The 21,135-nt window shown below is 58.0% G+C and overlaps 1 protein-coding gene across 1 annotated transcript in view; it reads left to right on the forward strand.

Moving 5' to 3' along the window:
• Nucleotides 1-463: 463 nt before the first annotated feature.
• The window catches only part of MN1 (MN1 proto-oncogene, transcriptional regulator), a gene marked incomplete at both ends in the record, with an annotated part of 41,845 nt that continues 21,173 nt past the window's right edge, over nucleotides 464-21,135 (forward strand). The window contains one exon of the mRNA XM_080717955.1: nucleotides 464-4,244. Within this exon, the coding sequence (XP_080574081.1) occupies nucleotides 464-4,244 (3,781 nt within the window). The remainder of the gene's footprint in view (nucleotides 4,245-21,135) is intronic.

A 21,135-nucleotide genomic window follows, 5' to 3' on the forward strand; every position in this document is an offset into this window, starting at 1 on the left:
GCTGATTGGCGCGGGCGTAATGGCTGAAATTGATGGCTAAATGCAAAACTTGTTGCTGCTTCCCCGGCGCCGGGCGAGAGGCAGAGCGGAGCGGGAGCCGCGCGCGGACCGCCGGCTGCAGAGGGGCGCGGGCCGGGGCGCCATGCCCAGCGCGGCCCGCAGACCCCCGGCCGGCCGCGCGCGCTGAGCCCGCGGACGCGGAGGAGGCCCGCGATCGCGCGGGGCGGGGGCGCCGGCCTGGGCCCCGCCGGACCTGGAAGGTGACCGCCGCCCGCGACCACCCCCCCAACACCCGCGCAACTTCTGCCCGCGCCCCCGCCCGGGCCGGGGGGGGGGCCCGACGCGGCCCCGCGGGATGGTGTGAGCGGCGCCCCGCGTCCGAGCGGGGGGGGGGCAGCGCCGCCGGAGCCGGGCCGCGGAGCGAGCTGTCATGCCCCTCTGACCCGCGCGCCCCCCGCCGAGAATGTTTGGGCTGGACCAGTTCGAGCCCCCGGCCAGCAGCAGGAGCGCCGGCCAGGGCGAGAGGAACTTTAACGAGGCCGGACTGAGCATGAGCGCCCACTTCAAGGCGCCCGCCTTCCACGCCGGGGGCCCCCCCGGGCCCGTGGACCCCGCCCTGGGCGCGCTGGGCGAGCCCCCGATCCTGGGCATGAACATGGAGCCCTACGGCTTCCACGCGCGGGGCCACGCGGAGCTGCACGCGGGGGGGCTGCAGGCGCAGCCCGTGCACGGCTTCTTCGGCGGCCAGCAGCCGCACCACGGCCACGCCGGGGGCCACCCCCCGCACCCGCACCACCCCCACTTCGGGGGCAACTTCGGGGGCCCGGACCCGGGCGCCTCCTGCCTGCACGGGGGGCGCCTGCTGGGCTACGGCGGCGCGGCCGGCGGCCTGGGGAGCCAGCCGCCCTTCGCGGACGGCTACGAGCCGCTGGCCGAGAGCCAGGGGCCGGAGGGCTTCGGCCCGCAGCGGCCGGGAAACCTGCCGGACTTCCACAGTTCGGGCGCCTCGGGCCACGCCGTGCCCGCGCCCTGCCTGCCGCTGGACCAGAGCCCCAACAGGGCCGCCTCCTTCCACGGCCTGCCCGCCCCCGGCGGCTCGGACGCCCACAGCCTGGAGCCCCGCAGGGTGGCCCACCCGGGGGCCGTGGACTCGCTGGAATACAATTACGCGGGCGAGGCGCCCTCGGGACACTTCGACCTGTTCTCGCCCGCGGACCCGGAGGGGCAGCTGCCGCACTACGCGGGGGCGGCCCGCCAGGTGCCGGGGGGCGCTTTCCCGGGCGCCTCGGCCATGCCCAGAGCCGCGGGCATGGTGAGCCTGTCCAAACTGCACGCCCCGCAGCCCCCGCAGCAGCCCCCGCCGCCGCCGCCGCAGCAGCAGCAGCACGGAGTGTTCTTCGAGAGGTTTGGCGCGGGCCGCAAGATGTCCGTGGGTCTGGAGCCGGGGGTGGGCTCCCGGCACCCGCTGCTGCAGCCCCCGCCGCCGCCGGGCCCGCCGCCCCCGCCGCCGCCGCCGCAGCAGCCCCCGCCGCCCCCGCAGCCGCCGCCCCCGCAGCCCGGGCTCCTCGTGCGGCAGAATTCGTGCCCCCCGCCCGCGCTCCCGCGGCCCCAGCAGGGCGAGGCGGGCGCGCCCGGCGGCGGCGGCCTGCAGGACGGGGGCCCCCTGCTGCCCGGCCAGCACGCGCAGTTCGAGTACCCCATCCACCGGCTGGAGAACCGGAGCCTGCACCCCTACTCCGAGCCCGTCTTCAACCTGCAGCACCCCCCTCCGCAGCAGCAGCAGCAGGCGCCCAACCAGCGGCTCCAGCATTTCGACGCACCCCCTTACATGAACGTGGCCAAGAGGCCGCGCTTCGACTTCGCGGGCAGCGCCGGGGTGGACCGCGGCGCGTCCTGGAGCGGCGGCGTGCACGGCGGCGCGCTGGACAACCACCTCTCGCCCGCCGCCTACTCGGGCCTGCCCGGGGAGTTCACCCCCCCGGTGCCCGACAGCTTTCCCTCGGGACCTCCCCTGCAGCACCCAGCGCCGGACCACCAGTCCCAGCAGCAGCAGCAGCAGCAGCAACAGCAGCAGCAGCAGCAACAGCAACAGCAACAGCAGCAGCAGCGCCAAAATGCGGCCCTTATGATTAAACAGATGGCGTCCCGGAATCAGCAGCAGCGGCTGCGCCAGCCCAGCCTGGCCCAGCTCGGCCACCCCGGGGACGCGGGGCAGGGCGGCCTGGTCCACGGCGGCCCCGTGGGTGGCCTGGCCCAGCCGAACTTTGAGCGCGAAGGCGGCGGCGGCGGCGCGGGAGCTGCGCGCCTGGGGACCTTCGAGCAGGCGCCGCACTTGGAGAGCGCGTGGTTCCCGGGGCCGCACCCGCCGCCCGGGGACCTGCTGCCCCGCAGGATGGCCGGCTCGGGGCTGCCCGCCGACTGCGGCCCGCACGACCCCGGCCTGGCGCCCCCGCCTCCGCCCGGCGGCTCGGGGGTGCTGTTCCGGGGCCCCCTGCAGGAGCCGCTGCGGATGCCCGGGGAGGGCCACGCGCCCGCGCTGCCCTCGCCGGGGGGTCTGCAGTTCGGGGGCGGCCTGGCCGGCCTGGGACCCCTGCAGTCGCCCGGGTCCGGGGTGGGGCTGCCCAGCGCGCCTTCCGAGCGCAGGCCGCCGCCGGACTTCGCCGCGCCGGCGCTGGGGAGCCAGCCGGGCTTCCCCTTCGGCGCGGGGAGCCGGCAGACCACCCCCCACAGCGGCCCGGGCGTGAGCTCGCCCCCCAGCACGGGCGGGGGCGGCGGCGGCGGCTCCGGCGGGGGCGGCGGCGGCGGGGGCGCTTACCCGCCGCAGCCCGAGTTCCAGCCCAGCCAGCGCGCCTCGGCCAGCAAGCTGGGCGCGCTCTCCTTGGGCTCCTTCAACAAGCCCAGCTCCAAGGACAATCTGTTCGGCCAGAGCTGCCTGGCCGCGCTGTCCACCGCCTGCCAGAACATGATCGCCAGCCTGGGCGCCCCCAACCTCAACGTGACCTTCAACAAGAAGAACCCACCCGAGGGTAAGAGGAAATTGAGCCAGAATGAGCCCGACGGCGCTGCCGGGGCCAGCAACCCCGGCTCGGATTACTTCCCTGGAGGAACTGCTCCTGGGGCCCCCGGACCCGGAGGCCCTTCGGGGACCAGTAGCGGTGGCCCCAAAGCCTCGGGCCCGCCCAACCCTCCCGGCCAGGGGGATGGCACCAGCCTGTCCCCCAACTACACCCTAGAATCCACGTCGGGGAACGACGGCAAACCGGTCCCCGGGGGAGGTGGCCGGGGCCGGGGTCGCAGAAAAAGGGACAGCGGCCACGTGAGCCCTGGGACCTTCTTCGACAAGTACTCCGCGGCCCCCGACAGCGGGGGCGCGCCCGGGGTGAGCCCCGGACAGCAGCAGGCGCCCGGCCCTGGCCCCGCCGTCGTCGTCGGGGCCAGCTCAGTGAGCGAGGCTCGAGGGGCGCCCACGCCCCACGAGAAGGCTCTCACGTCGCCATCCTGGGGCAAGGGGGCAGAGTTGCTTCTGGGGGACCAGCCGGACCTCATGGCCTCCCTGGACGGCGGGGCCAAATCGGCCAGTAGCTCGCCGCACGTGGGCGAGTTCGCCTCCGACGAGGTGAGCACCAGTTACGCCAACGAGGATGAGGTGTCGTCCAGCTCGGACAACCCCCCTGCCCTGGCCAAAGCCAGCAGGAGCCCCCTGGTGACTGGCTCGCCCAAGCTCCCTCCCCGAGGGGTGGGCGCCGGGGACCACGGCCCCAAGGCGCCTGCGGCCCCGCTCGGCCTGGGCATCCTGTCTACGTCTACCTCCACCCCTGACAGCTACGGCGGGGGCGCTGGGCATCCCGGCACGCCCGGCCTGGAGCAGGTCCGGACACCCACGAGCAGCAGCGGGGCGCCGCCCGACGAGATCCACCCTCTGGAGATCCTGCAGGCGCAGATACAGCTGCAAAGACAGCAGTTCAGCATCTCCGAGGACCAGCCGCTCGGGCTCAAGGGTGGCAAGAGGAGCGAGTGTGGCGTGGGGGCCTCGGGGGCACCCGGCGCCGACGGCGACCTGGGCAGCTGCTGCTCCGAGGCGGTGAAGAGCGCCATGAGCACCATCGACCTGGACTCCCTCATGGCGGAGCACAGCACCACCTGGTACATGCCAGGCGACAAGGCCCTGGTGGACGGGGCGGACGAGGACAAGACGCTGGCGCCTTGGGAGAAGGCCAAGCCCCAGAACCCCAACAGCAAAGAAGGTATATGCGCAAACGCGGTCCCCCTCCTCACCCCTGACCTGCCCCGTTCGCGGCCTTGCGTCCCATCCCTTGGGCTTCTTCATCTCAGAGCTGGTACCCCTACTTTGGCCGCACCAAGGGGCCGTAGGCATACCTGTTGCCAAGGAGACCTGGTGGCCTTGGACGGCAAGAACTGGAAGGGCACCTTTTGGGAATGTTCTGAGCGTGCGCGCACACAGCCTCCACACCCCCACCCAGTCTTTAACTGAGTTGCTCGTGGACCCCTCCCCAACCCCAACACTGGGGCCAGTTTTATTTCCCGTGAGTTTGCGTACCACCTTTTCTCGGTAGGACATTGGGAAAGTTGTGTTCGAGGTTGCCCCAGCCAGCCCCCGCCTCTCCAGGTTGAGTTCCGTAGGTGACAACCGTCTTTACAAGAAGACTTCTCAGCCCCGGGTCTGCTCCCCCCTCTCCTCCGAGGCAGTGCCTCATTTGACATTTGTTTCCTAATGAATAGCTGTTTTGCTTCTTTCCAACTATTAAGAGTTTCATTGATGAAGAAGGGGGGGGGGCTGGAGACCTGTAGGGCTGCGGGAGGCAGGCCGCTGTCTCAGGTGCACCTCCTTGACATGTGGCGTGTGGGGGCTGGGGCGGAGTTTGCTTGGCAGAGACCAGGCCCCTTCTTGGGAAGTCATTTGCATATGGGGCTATGGGTATATATTCCTAAGACACAAAGGACCAGCGTTTGTCAATATCTCGCTTGGCTTTGGTGACAGATGTCCAGCCCCAGTTCTCTGCCTTCTGAGCGCCCCTCCCCGCCAGGCCTGGAGGCCTCTGAGGTGGGAGGGGCCGGGGTCAGCAAACCGCCTCCTGCCAGTTGCTCTGGTTAAAGTCCTAATAGCTCTTTCAAACCCAGAGATGCCCTGGGTGCAATACGTATCCTTTTTATTTGAAGGGTTTTTTTTTTTTTTTTTTTTTTTGCAAAAATAGAGCTCCCACTTTCTCAAAATGTGATAACATCATCTGCCCCCCCCCACCCCCTTTTAGCCTTTTTCTTTCAAACCCTAGTAGAATTCCCTGGGTAGAATATTACCAGGAGCCAGTGGCTGGCAATTTAACCCCGTCTTTTATAAAAGGTCTCCTTTGGTCACTGTCCTCTCTTCCCAGTTTTTTCTTTTGCTTTTCCTGGCTCAAGCCTGTCATCTCTTGACCCCTGGGATTCAGAGGGAGGGCAGGTTTTAAGAGTCTGTAATGTGGGCCGGAGGGGAAGGGGCCGGGCTGGGAGTGGGGCGGCTCAGAGCCGGGGGATCCCAAGGCACCTCTCCCCAATAGCTTTCTCCCTCAGATTTTCTGATTCATGAATGCAGCCCTGGCTGCTTTTCTCTTTGTTTGCCTGGTTCCTGCCCAGCCCGGGACGCCCGGTTGCGCGTTCTCATTTGAAGCGGGGTGTTTAGCATGCACCGCAGATGCCGCGTCCTGTCCAGCGTCAGCCAGCCCTCTCCCGGCTACTCCCAGGCAAGGCCATAAATTGGTTAGTTTGGGACCCTCGGCTCCTTTTCTTTTTCCTTTTAAAATGGAGTTGGACATAGCGGCCTGCTGGCACCCCCTCCCTTCTCTTTTATTTCCTTGTACACAACGTCTGGATCGATAGCTGGTTAGCACAGATCTTGGCCCCTGTCACTTGTACCTGGCCGGTCCCGCCACCCCTCCACCCCCGCCCGGCTCCTCCACCCGCCAGTAATTAAAAACATATTTGTCAAAATGGGGCGGGAAAACTTTTTTTTAAAAAAACACCCTATTTAGAGAATTAATCAAGAAAACCAGTAGCGCTCTCCCATCTAGCTTTTAAGAGGGCCTTAGGCGGTGTGAGGCGCTGGGTGGTTTTACTGCAATTTTCACAAGGCACCTCCCCGCTCCTTCCCAGTCTGTCCTTCACTGCTGAGGACCGAGCACTGTCACCAAGGGAGGTTTTGTTTTATGCTCGCGGTCATATGAGAAAAAAAAAAATTTTTTTTTAAACATCCGCTAGTCACTTTAGGGTTGATGTGTAGGTGAATGGCAGGGACTTCCTCCAGGGACCTGGGCGCCGGCTCCGCGTGGGCAGGGACACCCACTCCACCTCCTTTGTTTCTTACTCGGCAGCTAGTTAAGGCTTTATAAGGTATCTGCGTCCCATTCCTGCTCCCTTACTGGTAGTAAATAAGGATGATTAAACTTTTCCTTATGATAACACCCTGGAATTCCATCTGTACACACTGTATAAATAGGTACACAGAGCTTTCCACAGGCCCCCGAGTCCGCTGGCTGAAAATCAGAGGGAAGCGTGCCATTTTGAAATAGAGTCAGGAAAAAAAAAAAAAAAAACTAAGGCAAAATGTTCTGTTTTTCCTTAAAAAAGAAAAGAAAGGAAAAAAAAAAAAAAAAAAAAAACAGTGCCCGTGGTCCCATTAGCCAGGGCCAGTGATATCCCATGGCTCCCAGTGCACCTCTAGGTCCCAGTACCTGCTAACCCTTGTTTCGCCCTCCTGGTCCCTGGTAGGCAAAGTCTATCTTTGTAATGCTGTTTTATTTTGTCACGCCGTAAAACACGCCAGTACTAATGTGATTAAATATTAACACCGTTTCTGAAATTCTTCGCTCCGATGACAAAATACTCCCTGCTCAGATTGGAGGGAACGGAGTTAGTGGCCAGAAATGTACGAGCCCCGGAGCCCTGGGCCGGGCCCGATTGTCCGATGGAAGGGGAGGGGGCCTGATTGGCAATTTGTTATTCTCGAAAAGCCTAGGCTGGGATTGCATGTGATTATGATTTAAAAAGAAAAGAAAAACAAAACCAAGGCTTTCATATCATACTTCCCCTGAGTGCCCCCGAGTTCTCAACCAACCCACCGGGTAACTTTTATAGAATGGAACTCTCCTTCCGATTCTCTGCGCAAAGTTGGGGTGGGGGAAGGGCGAGATTGTAGAAGAGGGATAAAAAAAGAAAGAAAGAAAGAGAACAGCCCGAGGAGTTTGGGCCTATTCAGACATCTGTTAAAGTCAGGGGGGATGATGGGAATTTAAAAATAGTTTGCACAATCTTTTGTAATGAGGGTGTGTTGTGTGTGAGAGAGGGGGAGGGGAGGATGGAGGAATTTGAAAAGCGAGAGGAGAAATAATAGAAAATAAATAATGGATATGGAGTCAGAGGAAAGCATGGTTCCTCTCCCCGTCCCATATAATTTTCAAAACTTGAATGACCCGCGTTGTACCCGATGCCTCTTCTTGTCTAACTTGTTTTCGGCCGGGGGTCTCTGAGTCTGAAGGCCCAGGGCAGCCGAGAACGGTCTTTCCCACACAGGGAAATGGAGTCGTCTTCCGTGGACACTCTGCACCCATTCTTGCCCTTTTTGGAAGTCCGATGTTTTTACAGTGATGTGGGAGACATTTCTGGAATGTCTTGTTTCTCCCAGTGTTCCAGGCCCAACACAGTGGGGCCGAGTGGGGCTGAGAAATTCGAGGCAGGCAGGAGGTGAACGCTGAGGCGCCTGGGACGCGCGGGGCGGGCTGGCAGGGGGCGCGGAGGTCCCAGCTAGCTCAGATGAAGCGCTGGGTTTTGTTTTTGTTGTTGTTGTTGTTGTTTTGTTTTTTTTTTTTTTTTCTGAGCCGTTTTCCCTGTCCCTACACCATACAGAGAATTTTTAAGGCTTACTCAAACTCGTTTGGCAGAAAGCAAAGCACATACAAGTTTCCCTGCAAAACCACCCAGGCCCGGGGTCGCATAACTCCACGTGACTTTTGTCCCTCCGGAAGATGTAACCCAAAACTTCGCAGGTGTTAATCAGGGGTGATGTAAACGGATAGGGCTGGCTTTTGTGCATCTGACACTGGGGCCTCCCTGCCTGCTCCCCGGCTAGCCTAGGACACATACAACTACTGTTCTTCGGAGCTTGTTTAATATTTCATGGCTGTAATAAACCTGTCTCCTTGCCCCACCTAGCATACATCTGCAATTATACATTTCTACTAAATATTAATAAAGGACAAGGGTGTTTTAAGGGGCCGGAGCCGAGTGGTATTGAACTGTCATGGTTTCCGCTTTGGGAGTTTTTTCCTGGCTGTTTTGATTTTAAACAGCCATGGCCTGCTAATCTGCAAAATATACTAATATATCCCCATAAATGCTCGACTTCTGTAGATGGAAAGGCTTTCCCCGGGATAGCTTGCTTTCACGAAAATTCATTTTGATTTCTTGGGAGACTCCTTCAGATCGGAAGTCAGAGAACGTTGAAACGCGCTTCTCGCTTATTGAGGGTCCGAGGAAAGGGACGCGGGTTGGCTAATCTAATTTCTCTCTCTAGCAATGAGATTCTATGATTCCCGATGTGGTTTCTTTTGCCCGACAGAGGTATTTAAATTTCCGCATAGAGTCTTAATAGGTCCCGAAAATAGGGTTGCCTTGGCCAAGAAGTTACAGGATACCCTCTGCTGATAGAAAAATCTACATCTTTAATAAACGGTCCGGGAGGGCCAGGTGAAGTTAGAGGAGAGAGATTCTCCCCGCCGGGGCAGGGCGGGCTTGCGTGCATCCTTGGGATTTCACGGGATCTCCTAAACTCTGCGCCGCAGCATTTTGTAAATCACCAGTGGCTGGTTTCTCCCCACTTGAGTGACGGCAGCGTCGGCTTGTTCTCCAGAAGCACTCCGGAGATAAAGACGCGTAGTCAGGAACACTGTATTTACTTCTGTTTGGTTAATTTTAGCGATTAAAAGGCTGAAGCTTTATATAATAGGATGGAGTGTCCCCGGGAGTGTGTGAGGACAAGCAGGCAGGCTCCTATCACATCGAAAGAGAACAACACCAAACCCTTCCATACCCAGGGGCTCTCGCTGGGTGTGAGGGGTCCGCCCTCCTGCTCCTTTTACCCCACCGAGATCCCCACTCTGGAGAGGTCAGGATAGCCCAGCCTCGCCATCCCGACTCACCCGGGGTTTGGATTCGCAGGGGGTGGGGAGGGAGGTGCGTTTGTGTTGGGACGGCCGGTGTCTATTTTTAGGCACATCTTGGGTGGACAGATTCGAGTGTGAGATTTGATCGCCTGTCGGGGAGCTGTTGATGTACACAGAAGCGTGTGATTGAGAAGAGAGACATTTGCAGGAATTTTTTTTTAACTTTTCTCGCCTTCTCCATCATGGGGGAACCGAATGGAGTGGTTTGGGGGCTGGCAGGAAGAGAGTGGGGGCCGCGGGTCAGGTGTCAGGACGGGAGCGAAGCCGGGTGACATTTACCTCATCCCGAAGCCCCCCCAGCACACGCGCGTACACGCACGCGTGGCCTGGTGTATTCCATCCAGCCCCAAGTTCCTGTCCGCTCTGCCCTTAATCGCCTTCCCAGCAGCAGAGAAGCTAAACCCGCTAGCTCCGTGGTCTCAGTTGACAGGTTCTGATTCCGTAAAGGACTGAAAGAACGCAAGCCCTAAAAATAGAGGAAGGATTCTGAAGATCCAGCCTCCCGGGCCACGGGTGACTTCGACCTGGAGGACTTCAGTAGCAGATGCACGCAGGTCGCCCCCCTCTGGGGTCTTGTGCCCGAGCGGGGAACGCCACCCCACTTCCACGAGGGGGAGAGTCTTTGGATCGGCGCCCCTCCCCCACCCCCCCAACAATTGTGGGAAGCAGACGACGACGCTTCTCTTTTATGGAAATTACTCTCCTTTATTGTAATCTTTTGGTACCCAGGACTGGCGCTGCGCTCTCGAATTAGTCATGGCCCTGCCTGCGGAGACCCTCGGTGTCTTCATGCACAGCGGCCAGGCCCGGCTGCCATTCGGGGGGCCCCCGAGAAGGCTCGTGTGGCAGGTTTGGGGGATGGTGGCCTTCTGGGGTCCTTGCAAACTTCCTTTGATGGGTTGCCCAGGGCAAAAGTAGCCCAGAGCGTTTCCTCCATCTTCCCAGGACACGTACCCACCACACATATATCCTCACCCCGGGGCCTTTGGGTTGCTTCGCAGGGCGCAGGCGAGAAGATGCTGGCCTCTGCGTACTTTCCAGGTCCCGAACTCCAAACTTATTTTCTGACCAGGTTGAGAAAGCAGAGCTGAGCCGCATCTCCCCCAGCGGGGAGGAGTGTTTGAAAGACATCATTTTGCCGGGGGTGTAATGACGGGAGGCCAAGGCCCGCTTTGTTTGCTGGTCTGCATTTTAATCAGGTGCAGGAAGCAACTAGTATGTGCGCTCCACCGAGGGGGGAACCGCCACGGGCTCCCCCAGATCTCGCCATCCCAGGTCCCGGGAGTTTCCCGTGTGGGTCTCACGAGGCCGCATGGGACGGGCGCCCTTGGTCCCCCTGGAGTGGGACTCAGTGCTGGCGATGACAGCCTCCCGAGTCCCTCTCCTCCGTCTGGACAGAGAAAGCTGGTAGCTGGGTCCGCATAATCATCCCTTCCTGGCCAAGCTGGGTCACAGAGAGAACTTTCTAGCAATCGTCTGTGAATCTTTTCACGATATATAACCATCCCAGGGGCCCAAGTGCTCTTTAGGGGAGAGTTTGGGAGGTCTTAACACACTCGGGTTGGCCGTCTCCGAATGTGCCAGAGGGGCGTCTTACGTCGGAATGGGCCGCGCCACAGCAGGGAGACCCCCCCAAACGTCCCAACGCAAACTCAGAGGGTTTTCTGTTCTGATCTTTAAAGCCCTGAGCATTCATGTTGCTCGGACCCGAGTTTGTAGGACCAGCTGTGTGAATCCAAATCTATGTCGCGCTTCCCGTTTGGTTCCTTCTATGGAAAGTTCTGGACTCCTTTCAAAATGTCCACCTCCTAGGAGCTTGAACCCTCTATCGGTCGACCTAGGGCTTTCCAGGGTGTGCCAGGCACGCTGGCGTTTGACTTGAGTGAACCAAGGTTTTTCAAGGAAAGAGACACCTTTGGCGAAGGCCCTGGGGATACCTTGACTCTGAAGGCTTTGGGAAGTCGAGTGCTTTGAGGATGCTCGGGAGAGAATCAGGTGTGCGCGCGTGCTTGTGTGTGTGTGTGTGTGTGTGTGTGTGTGTGCGCGCGCACGGGTGTCATGCTGGGGACGAAACCCAGGGGCATTCTACCTCTGAGTTACCCCAATGGCTCATTGTATTTTTTAATTTGGAAATAGGGTCTCACTAAGTTGCTGAGGCTGGCCTCAAAAGTACCACCCTGACGTCTCGGCCTCCCCAATACCGGAATTAGAGGCGTGCCCCCCTCCCCCCCGCCCGTGCCTGGCGAGCCCGGTCTTATTTTTCTCTTGCACGTCCCCACGGCGATCTCCATGCTCCGCAGAAAGCCGCGCCATTGTCCCTCAGGAGGGGATGGGAAGTAACTCCACGTCACCCCGTTCCGTCTTTCCCCCGTTCCTTTCCTTCTTCAAGGAGCCTGTCCTGCAGCCACTAAGTAGCCCGTGGATGTGTTTGCTCATGAGGATTTAAAATTAGGTTTTCCTTCTTGGTGCTTAAAAGAATTTAAAGTCTTTGGGCGCATAGTTTTTATTTGTTCTGAAAGCCGGGGACAGAGGTACTGAGCTTTCAGAAGAAATGACGCGATTCCCCGGGCCCTTCTGATGTCACCAGCGTCGCGGGGAATGACAGGGAGGCCCTCTGCCCCGTCCTCGAGGGCCCCTCCTGGTGTGTTTGAGTGCCCCGGGAACGTGAGATAATAGTCAATGAGCGGACTCCACACGCAAAACACACACGCACGCACACACGCTCACACGCACACCCACTTACTGCTCCCCGCATCCAAGGCGAGGCAAGGTATCACACAAGGATCTGACCCTTTGCCGCTCCCGAGAAGCCCAGTTTTCAGATGCCTCGGAGCCGGGAATACGTGCGTCGCTGAATGATTGGCACCGGCCACCAGGAACGGCATCTTTCTGAACCATCGTCTTCTGCGCGGGCGGGCGGGGGCTCCAGACACGCATCCTGCGTTGAAATCCCCAGGCTCAGCCTGCCGGAGGCTGCCGGGCTGGTGGTGAACACACCAAGAAGTCAACAAGTTCTCCCCAGCTCCCGGCTGGCTAGAAACAACCCCGAAAATGTGAGGGCCTCGCCCCCTTTCTCGTGAGCCAGTAGGGAAGACTGGATAGAGATTAGGTGCAGTTTGTTTTCTTGGGGTGGGGGGACTTGGTTGAGGGATGCCTGAATTTGGGAGAATCACATTCATTAGAGTTGAAATATTATGTACCAAGTCTTGGGTTTAGGAGTAGAAAATAATTTCTGTGAAGGAAATTTTTTTTTTTTTGTACTGGGGATTGAACCCAGCCAGAAGCAATCTACCTCTGGTCTACACCCCCAGCTTCTTTTATTTCTTAATTTGAAACAGTTTTGCTGAGTTACTGAGGGTCTCACTGACTTGCTGGGGCTAGTCCCCAACCTGTGACCCTCATGTCTCAGCCTCTCAGGCACTGGGATGGCAGGCGTGTGCCACCATGCCTGCTAGCAAAGGACAGCTTTGGGCCAAGCTCTCCCTGTGAGCCGGGAGCTCCCACATTTGGGGAAATAGATAGGGAGGAGCCGCCCGACCCCGGGTCTGTTAGCAATCAGGGCCCGTTTCTGCTCCGGTGAGTGGCCGGGGCAGGCTCGCTGGGTGATGTAGAGGGCCAGGCGGGCCCTGGCTGGGCCGCGTCTCAGCAACCCAGCCAAGTCCTGTGGAGAGGCTGGCCCACGCCGCCTGCTGCGGACGCACCGAGGGTTGAGGATGTGCCCAGATAGGGCCATCAAGAGGGACATTGGCGGTGGGAAAAAGAAGTGACCCTTCCCCCGGTGACCCCTAAGGTGACCGTGGAGGCTTCTGGGACCTTCTAGACAGGCCCTGCCGCCTCAGGACCCTGCGTTCTGCCCCGGGCTCCCCCAATACACATTTTCCCTTTTTTTCTTTTCTCTCTTTCTTTCTTTCTTTCTTTCTTTCTTTCTTTCTTTCTTTCTTTCTTTCCTTCTCTCTTTGTGGTACTGGGGTAAAACCCAGGGGCTTTTCTACCTCTGGGCTATACTCCCAGACCTATTTTATACTTTATTTGGAAACAGGTCTCACTAAGTTGCTGAGAGCCTCACTCAGTAGCCGAGGCTGGCTTCGAACCCGTGCGATCCTCCTGTCTCAGCCTCCCAAGCTCTGGGATTACAAGCGGGCACCACCACGTCTGGCTATAATTTTCCCTTTTTCTGAATGGCAGGCAACAAGTACGCAAGTTGGTTGGGATTTAAGCAGGAGAAGACGTCTCTGACTTGAGATAAGCCACGTGTGGGAGGAGTGGAGGGGTCAGGAGCCCCGGTCCCCGCTCCTCTTCTCCGTGGCACCCAGGGCCCCCGCAGGCCTGGGGACACTTGCAGGCATTCGTAATGAGGCTTAATTGGCCAAGGGCAAAAGAACTGTTTTCATTCCCTACAGTGAAACTCTCAGTGGTTTCCTAGTATTTGAGGGACAGGAGGCCGTGGACCAGAATTTGGCTTTTTTTTTTGAAATGGGAGTAATTTCCCGATCTTTAGGCCGTGACTGTGTGCAAATCACTTGGGCACAGAGCTCTGGAGACCTTCCACCGGGCTCTGCCCCCGTGCGCAGGCACCTACCTGCCCGGGCCCCAGAAGCCTTACTAAGAAATGAAAAAATAATTGTTTTCCCTCCCCCAAGAAGAAGAAGCTCGGGTGAAGTTTGGGCTGTGTTCAGTGTGAAGTGAAAACTTGCTGGCTTCAGAGTGGTCAGTCTGGGCTGAGTTTGTAATTCTGCTTGGCCTCTGGGAGAGGCAGGGTGAATTTCTGTGTGCATTTCTTCGTTGGGGTCATTTCAGTTGGTAAGCATGTGGGTTTCACTGCGTGAGGAGCGCTTTGCCGGGCTTACAACTGAGCGTGTGGAGCCGAGCGCCGTGGCTCATGCCTGTAATCCCAGTACTTGGGAGGCCGACACAGGCGAATCACAAATTCAAGGCCAGCCTCAGAAACTTAGTGAGTCTCTCTGCAATGTAGGGAGACCCTTTTCAAAATAAAAATAATAAAATTGGGCAGGGGAGTGTGGCTTTGGAGGTAGACTGCCCCTGGGCGGGTTCCATCCTTAATAACACACACACACACACACACACACACACACACACACACACACACGCATGTGTGTAGGGTCGGGGGGTGAGAGTACGGATTAACAAGGACCACTTACTCTGTGTAGAATAATCGAGTTCTTGTTATTTGGTATAGAATAATGGTCCATGGTGTCTGTTCCTACCATGTTCCCGAGACCTGAGATGGGTGGGCCTCGGGCCCTCGATTGTGGGAGGAGGGCAAAGCTGGATCCTTGAACAGAGAACAGAGCCAGTGCCCCAGGGCCCTGGGGGTGGCCCTCGGGAGCGTGGGCTCCTCCTGGTACCTCTGTCCGGGGACCCCGAGAGGTTCCCTGGTACTGACTCCCAGTTGCCTGGGAGCTGAGCAGGGACGGGCAGGCGGGGTCTCTGGGTTCTTAGGAATCCTGACCGTCTCTGGAGCATCTTCTCTCTTGTTGCTTTGACAAATGGTTTGGACGGTGGTGTGTGTGTGTGTGTGTGTGTGTGTGTGTGTGTGTGTGTAATTTTTTAAAAATGCATGGTTGGACTTCCAAAGAAGGAAGAAAAAGTCCGCCGAAGTCTCAGAAGCTAGGGGGGAAAAGAAAGAAAAAGAAAAGAAAACCAGTGCGAGCTCTGGCCCCCTTAACACCGAGTCTCGGAAGCGGAGCCCGTGTCCTCGTGATGTGTCAGTGCTCCGGCCCGCTGCTGAGCTGCCACCTCTCCCTCTGGGGCGGGCTCCCCATAGCCGCTGTCTCTGCTTCCAGATGATGAGTTAAAACTTTCACTGTTTTCAGCTGGGCGTGGTGGCACACGCCTGCGGAGACAGGCTGAGACAGGAGGATCGCGGGGAAGGTGGCCAGTCTCAGCTACTTAGACCCTCAAAACTCTGTCTCAAAGAATAAGCCGGGTGTGGTGGCGCACGCTTGTAATCCCCGCGCTTGGGAGGCTGCGACAGGAGGATCGCGCAGGTTCGAAGCCAGCCTCAGCTACTTAGTGAGGCTCTCAGCAACTTAGTGAGAACCTGTTTCCAAATAAAAATATAAAATAGGTCTGGGAGTACAGCCCGGAGGTAGAAAGCCTCTGGGTACCACCCCTAGTACCACCAAAATAAATAAATAAATAAACAAACTAAAATAGGGCTGGGGGTGGAGCTCAGAGGTAGAATGCCCCCTGGGTTCCATCCCCAGAACCCAAAATAAAATCAGATTCCAGTGTTTTAAACCTCACCACAAAAACCCAGCTTTGGGCTACAGTGGGATTTGAGCCGCTGGTTTCCCTAGGGCCCCATTCCTGATTAACTGGCACGTCGGCTTCCAGCAGGCCTCGTTTGCAGAGCCAGGCCAGACGGGGTGTTCTTGGCACGGAGACAGGCCGACAAGAACTGGAGGCGCTGAGGAAGGACGCATGTGGGGGACGAGGATACAATTTCTCTTTTTATGTGGGCCCGTTAAAGTCTAATGGACATCGGTGTCTGGCCTTAAATTCAGAGAGGGTCTTTATCTAACCCTTAAAACCAGAGTCGTTTCCTGTAATTACGACACCCTAGCCTGGACTACTAAATCTTCAGGGGGGCTCCGGGGGGGCCGTGGTGCGGTGGGAGGGGAAGGGGCACACCTGTTACCTGGATTAGCTATAATTATGACATTTCTGCACTCCTGGTTGTAAAGGAAGAATTTACGGGCCAGACGGCACCGGAAGACAGGAGCCAGGGGTGTTGTGGCCCCCGGCAGCGGGGTCCCCGGAGCCCCACACCGGGGACCATCGCAAACCCTGCACTCCTTAATGGATAACTTGGCCCCCCGACAGTTGGTGTTAAGTAGTTATTTTGGGAATCTGAGGGAGAAAGAGCTGGAAGACTGTTTTTTTTTTTTTAAATAACATTTTGGGGGATAAAAAAAGTTCTGAAGCCGGGCATGGGGGCACACGCTTGTCATCCCAGCATTTGGGAGGCTGAGGCCGGAGGATCGCGGTTCGCGAACAGCCTCAGCTACTTAGTGAGATCCTCTACGACTCAATGAGACCCTGTTTCAAAATAAAGAATGAAAAATTGGGCAGGGGGTGTAGCTCGGGAAGTCAGATGCCTCTGGGTTCCATCCCCAGACACGCCCCCCCCCCAAAAAAAAGAAAAAGAAAACATTGTGCAGTTTGAAGCTTGAGAGGCTCTGTGTCGGTGTGGATGGGGCCGCCACCCATCTCGTTTCTCTCTGGGAGGGTTTGCTGTTGTCAAGAATGGGGGGGTCCCCAAATCCAGCTCCTTATACACCCGACTAGAGGTACTGTTTAGCCAATTCTTGCCTTTCATGCGGAGAGAAAGTTGGTTTAATGGGAAAATGGCAGTATTGCAATCTTGGTGTATTTGCTTTCGTGTTTAAAAATAGTTTGTTTTGAGATCCCGAATTTCACCCCCCTCTTGGTTACTTGTTTGATGGAAGCCTGTGTGCGTGCGTGTGCGTGCATGCGTGCGTGTGCGTGCTCCTGCCTGGGCGCGTGCGGGCCTGGGAAGCAGGAGGTGATCTAACGGTTACAATCGCACAGTTGAAAAGCCAGTGTAATTTTGCAGCTGGCGAAAGGGACGAGAACATTTGCTTTTAACCTAAACCATCTTGTCCTTTCCTTCCTCGTCACGCGCTCAACCCCCCCCCCCCGGCAATATTTATTTCTTCCTTAAAAAAGGAATGTGGGCCTGTTTGCCGAGGTTCCTGTTGGAATAGATTTCCAGGGGTTACGTATTAAATTTGTTGGAGGGCGATTTCAGCTCAGCTGTCTGTCCCAGTACTAATGGTCGCCGGCCCTGTTGCAGAGAGGAAAAGAAGATTGTAAATGGCTTATGCAGAAAAACCATTTAGATAAAAATGCAATTTTCCCTTCTGCATAGAGTGCTAAGAATTAATAGCACATTCTTTCTAAATGGGTATTTTTATATTATATTTTCCCCCTAATGAAATTCTTTTCCCAAACAGGAGCATGTTTCATTTTCAACTTTAGAGTAAAATTGATCTGTTTTTAAGCCAGCAAAAACTGGCACCCCCTCTCTGGGGGGTGGCAGGGCTCCTTCCCTCCGGACTCCAGCTGTGGTTTCTGAAGTCAGGGCGCGCGGTGGCCGCTGGTTTGGGCAGGTCAGGGCTGGGGACTGTCTGAGTCCAGGCTGGGCAGGGAGAGGGGCTGGCTTCGCCCATACGGGACACTTTATTTTTTCCACTCTTTCCTACGGTGGACTTGGTGAACTTTGGGGCGTAGGGTGGTTTCAAAGCTAGTCCCCAAACCTGAGCTGTTCGTTCTGGGCTGGGGTGGGGGGGAACTCACCTCTTCCCATCATCCTCTGGGGCACCCCTCCCTGGCTCCTGTGTGACTACAGGGGACACCCAGGCCCCCCCCTGACCAGCTGGAAAAGGGCTGCTTCTGTCCCCAGGTACCGCCCAGGAAGAGGCAGGTCTGCGGGCCCCCACAGATCTACAGAACAGAAATCTGAGAACTTTTTTTTCTTTTTTCAGTACTGGGGACGGAACCCAGGGGCATTCTGCCTCCGAGCTACACCCCCCAGCCCCATTTTTTTTTTATTATTTTTTATTCTTTATTTTGAAACAGGGTCTCACTGAATTGCAAAGGGCCTCACTAAGTAGCTGAGGCTGGCTGAGAACCGCGATCCTCCTGTCTCAGCCTCCCAAATGCTGGGATTGCAAGCGTGCGCCACCACGCCTGGCTTAGCGTGGCTCTTCTTTAACCAGAAATCTCCCCGCCTTTTGAGGAGGCGCCGTGCACACGTGCCCCTTTCTGGAGGGCGGTGTTTGTGGTCGATTCCTGACCTCGTGGCAGAACCGCGTCACGGCCTCCCAGGTGCGCAGGCTGATGTCAGGCCTGGCGCCCTGAGCTCTGTGAGCTGAGACGAGCCATTTTGCTTCTCCAGCCTGGTCTTCTCATCGATAAAAATTGAACAAGAGGGGAAAATATGTTGAGGCCCACCAAGGATGGCTGTGGCCGGCAGCACAGGAACAGGGTCAAGAGCCCAGGTGCTGAGCTGGGCGTGGGGTGCACGCCTGTGATCCCAGGACTTGGGAGGATCGCGGTTCTTGGCCAGCTTCAGCCACTTAGCAAGGCCCTCCGTGACTCATTGAGACCCTGTTTCAAAATAAGGAATACAAGCTGGGCGTGGCGGCGCATGCTTGTAATCCCAGCATTCGGTAGGCTGAGACAGGAGGATCCCTATTTGAGGACAGCCTCAGCTACTTAGTGAGGCCCTTCGCAACTCAGTGAGACCCTGTTTCAGAATAAAGAATAAAAAATAGGGCAGGGGGTGTAGCTCAGAGGTAGAATGACCTGGATTCCATCCCCAGTACCACAAAACAAACAAACAAACAAACAAATACTAAAAATTAAAATTAAAATAAGTAAAAAATGAAAAGGGTTAGGGGTGGATCTTAGATTTAGAACCTCCTTGGGTTCAGTCCAGTAACTAACACACATGTACACACACGTACACACACACACACACGTACACACACACACACACACACACACACACACACACACACATACACAGAGGCCCTGGAGCACCCCTAACTTTCTAGCGGTGTTTCCTTGGGTAGCTTACTTCCTTATCTGTCTCTATCTCCATTTCCACAATTGAAGAAGATAGCACTAGTTCCTACCTCCCGGGTCTAGGAGAGTTTTCTGAGTAAAGATATGCGAGCTGGCGCTCAGAGGCACGCACCGTGCCAGCACTGGCTTTTATTGAGCGCCTGCTGTATGCCTGGGGTTTTGTGCATAGCACCTGGGTGAGCTTGGGAAGTGCTGATGGTGCTGCCCCAGCTCCGGGCTGGCGGCTCTGGAGGGGACCCAGGCTGGGCCGGTCCAGGCGGCCGTGTGCAGATCCTGTGTGCGCACCGGGGCTGCCCGCAGCCTGGTGGCCCATGGTGGCGGTTCTGCTCTTTGCATGGTGGCACCAGGTATTTTTCTTTAGGCTGACCACTCTCCCCAGGTTCCCAGGGGACAGTCCCCTGACACACCAAGGGAGAGAGCCGTTCCGGCCTCTGAGCACCTTGTCAGGAGTCCAGCCCTAAACAGCCCCGGAGTTGGTGCTGGCAAAATGCAGCCCCCCGCGTCTGGCACCTGGGCGGGGGCGCCCGCTCCTCCGCAGGCTGGGCTGACGGAGAGCCAGGGAGCTGGAGGGAGTGAGAGGCCCGGAGCCAGAGCCCTGCCCCGGTCAGGGCGGGAGGTTAGGGCTTGAATCCGGCTCTGCTCTTGCGTGCCGTGCGGCCCGGGGCAGGCGATTCGCATCTCTGAGCCTCAATTTTTCCGCCTGTAAAGCAGGTCTCGTCCTGCAGCTCCTCGGGGTCGCCGTGGCTTGAGGCGCGGGCACTGCCAACTCCGGCCTCGTACAGTTCAGTCCTTGCCACCCTCCCCCACGCGGTCACCCCACTCCAAACGTCGACAGAAGCCCCCATCTCTGGTGGCCGACGGAGGTCGAGTCATGGTAATGCTCAGCAGCTGGTCATGAAGCCTGAACTCGGAAGTGCCAGCCTAGTAGTCATTCAACAAACACTTAAGTTCTTACTGTGTGGTGAGGGAGGGTGTTCCAGGTGCTGGGATCCAGCCAGGAGCCAGGTTAACAAAAGCCCCTGTTCCCAAGGAATGTCACAGGAAAGGCCGGGCTAGGCGGAGGACTTGAAGGAGGGAGCCTGTAGACTGGGCCACCAGGTCTCTGTGAGGTGGTGACGGGTACTGTAAGGCCCGAAAGGGCAACCAACTCAGGGTTTGTGGCTCACTGCTCAACCCTCTGGCCGATGGCCACAGCCGGGTCCCTCAAATCCCCCTGTCCTGTGGGTTTCCAGCCGAGCGTGGTGGCGCACACCTGCAATCCCAGTACTTGGGAGGCCGAGGCAGGAGGATCGCAGGTCAGAGCCAGCCTTAGTGATTTGTGAGACTCTCGGTAACTCAGTGAGATCCTGTTTGAAAGGAAAAATAAAAAGGGCTCGAGTAAGCTGGGCGCGGTGGCGCACGCTTGTCATCCCAGCACTCGGGAGGCTGAGACAGGAGGATCGCAGGCCAGCCTCAGCTACTTAGTGAGGCCCTTCGCAACTCAGTGAGACCCTGTTTCAAAATAAAGAATAAAAAATAGGGCTGGGGGTGTCGCTTGGAGGTAGAATGCCCCTGGGTTCCACCCCCAAATCTGCAAATAAAGGGGGGCTAGCTTTAATGTAGAATGCCCAGGGTTCAATCCTCAGCACGCACGCACACAATACCCCCAAATAACAGACAAAAACCCCAAAGTGGCGCCAGCCTCTCTGGGCCTCTGAATTCCTGGCTCTTCAGCCGTGAGCGCCTGCCCTCTGAGCGGCCCCTGAACAGGGTGCAGGGAGTTAGGCGCAAGCGCGGGGCGGGCTGAGCTCGTGCTCTGCTCGGGGAATGACCGGCAGGCAGGGCCTGGACCACAGGGACCCCAGGCGCGGGCACCGTCGGGTGGTCATCTCTGCAGCTGGACTGCCTGTAATCCCAGGGTGACAGGGAGCTGGGGAGGGTGCCACGCAGGCAGGGTGGGGTCTGACCGCGCGTAGTAGGTACGCAATTAGCGGTGGTGCCTCTGAGCTCAGAGCGTGGGGATGATATGATGTGTTTTCTTTCCTTATGACCCAGCCCTTCCTCGGGGGGTGGGCATTCTTTGCTGATAGTTTGGGGGCACTGGACCACAGATTAGGGGATGTCCCCACCAGCCCACGGGATGAGGTGCTTGGGCCCCAAGGTCCGGCTGAGCCTGCCGCAGGCAGTGGGGCGAGGAATGTCCGTCTTCTCCCTGAGCTGGGCCGGCTGCAGTTCCTGTGCTTGTCCAGGGAGACCCTGTTCCCTTCCTTCCCCAGGCCTGGCAGAGGTCACCCGGGGCAGCTCCCGG

Source organism: Muscardinus avellanarius (assembly GCF_963383645.1).
Source record: "Muscardinus avellanarius genome assembly, chromosome: 21".
Taxonomy (NCBI): Eukaryota; Metazoa; Chordata; class Mammalia; order Rodentia; family Gliridae; genus Muscardinus; species Muscardinus avellanarius.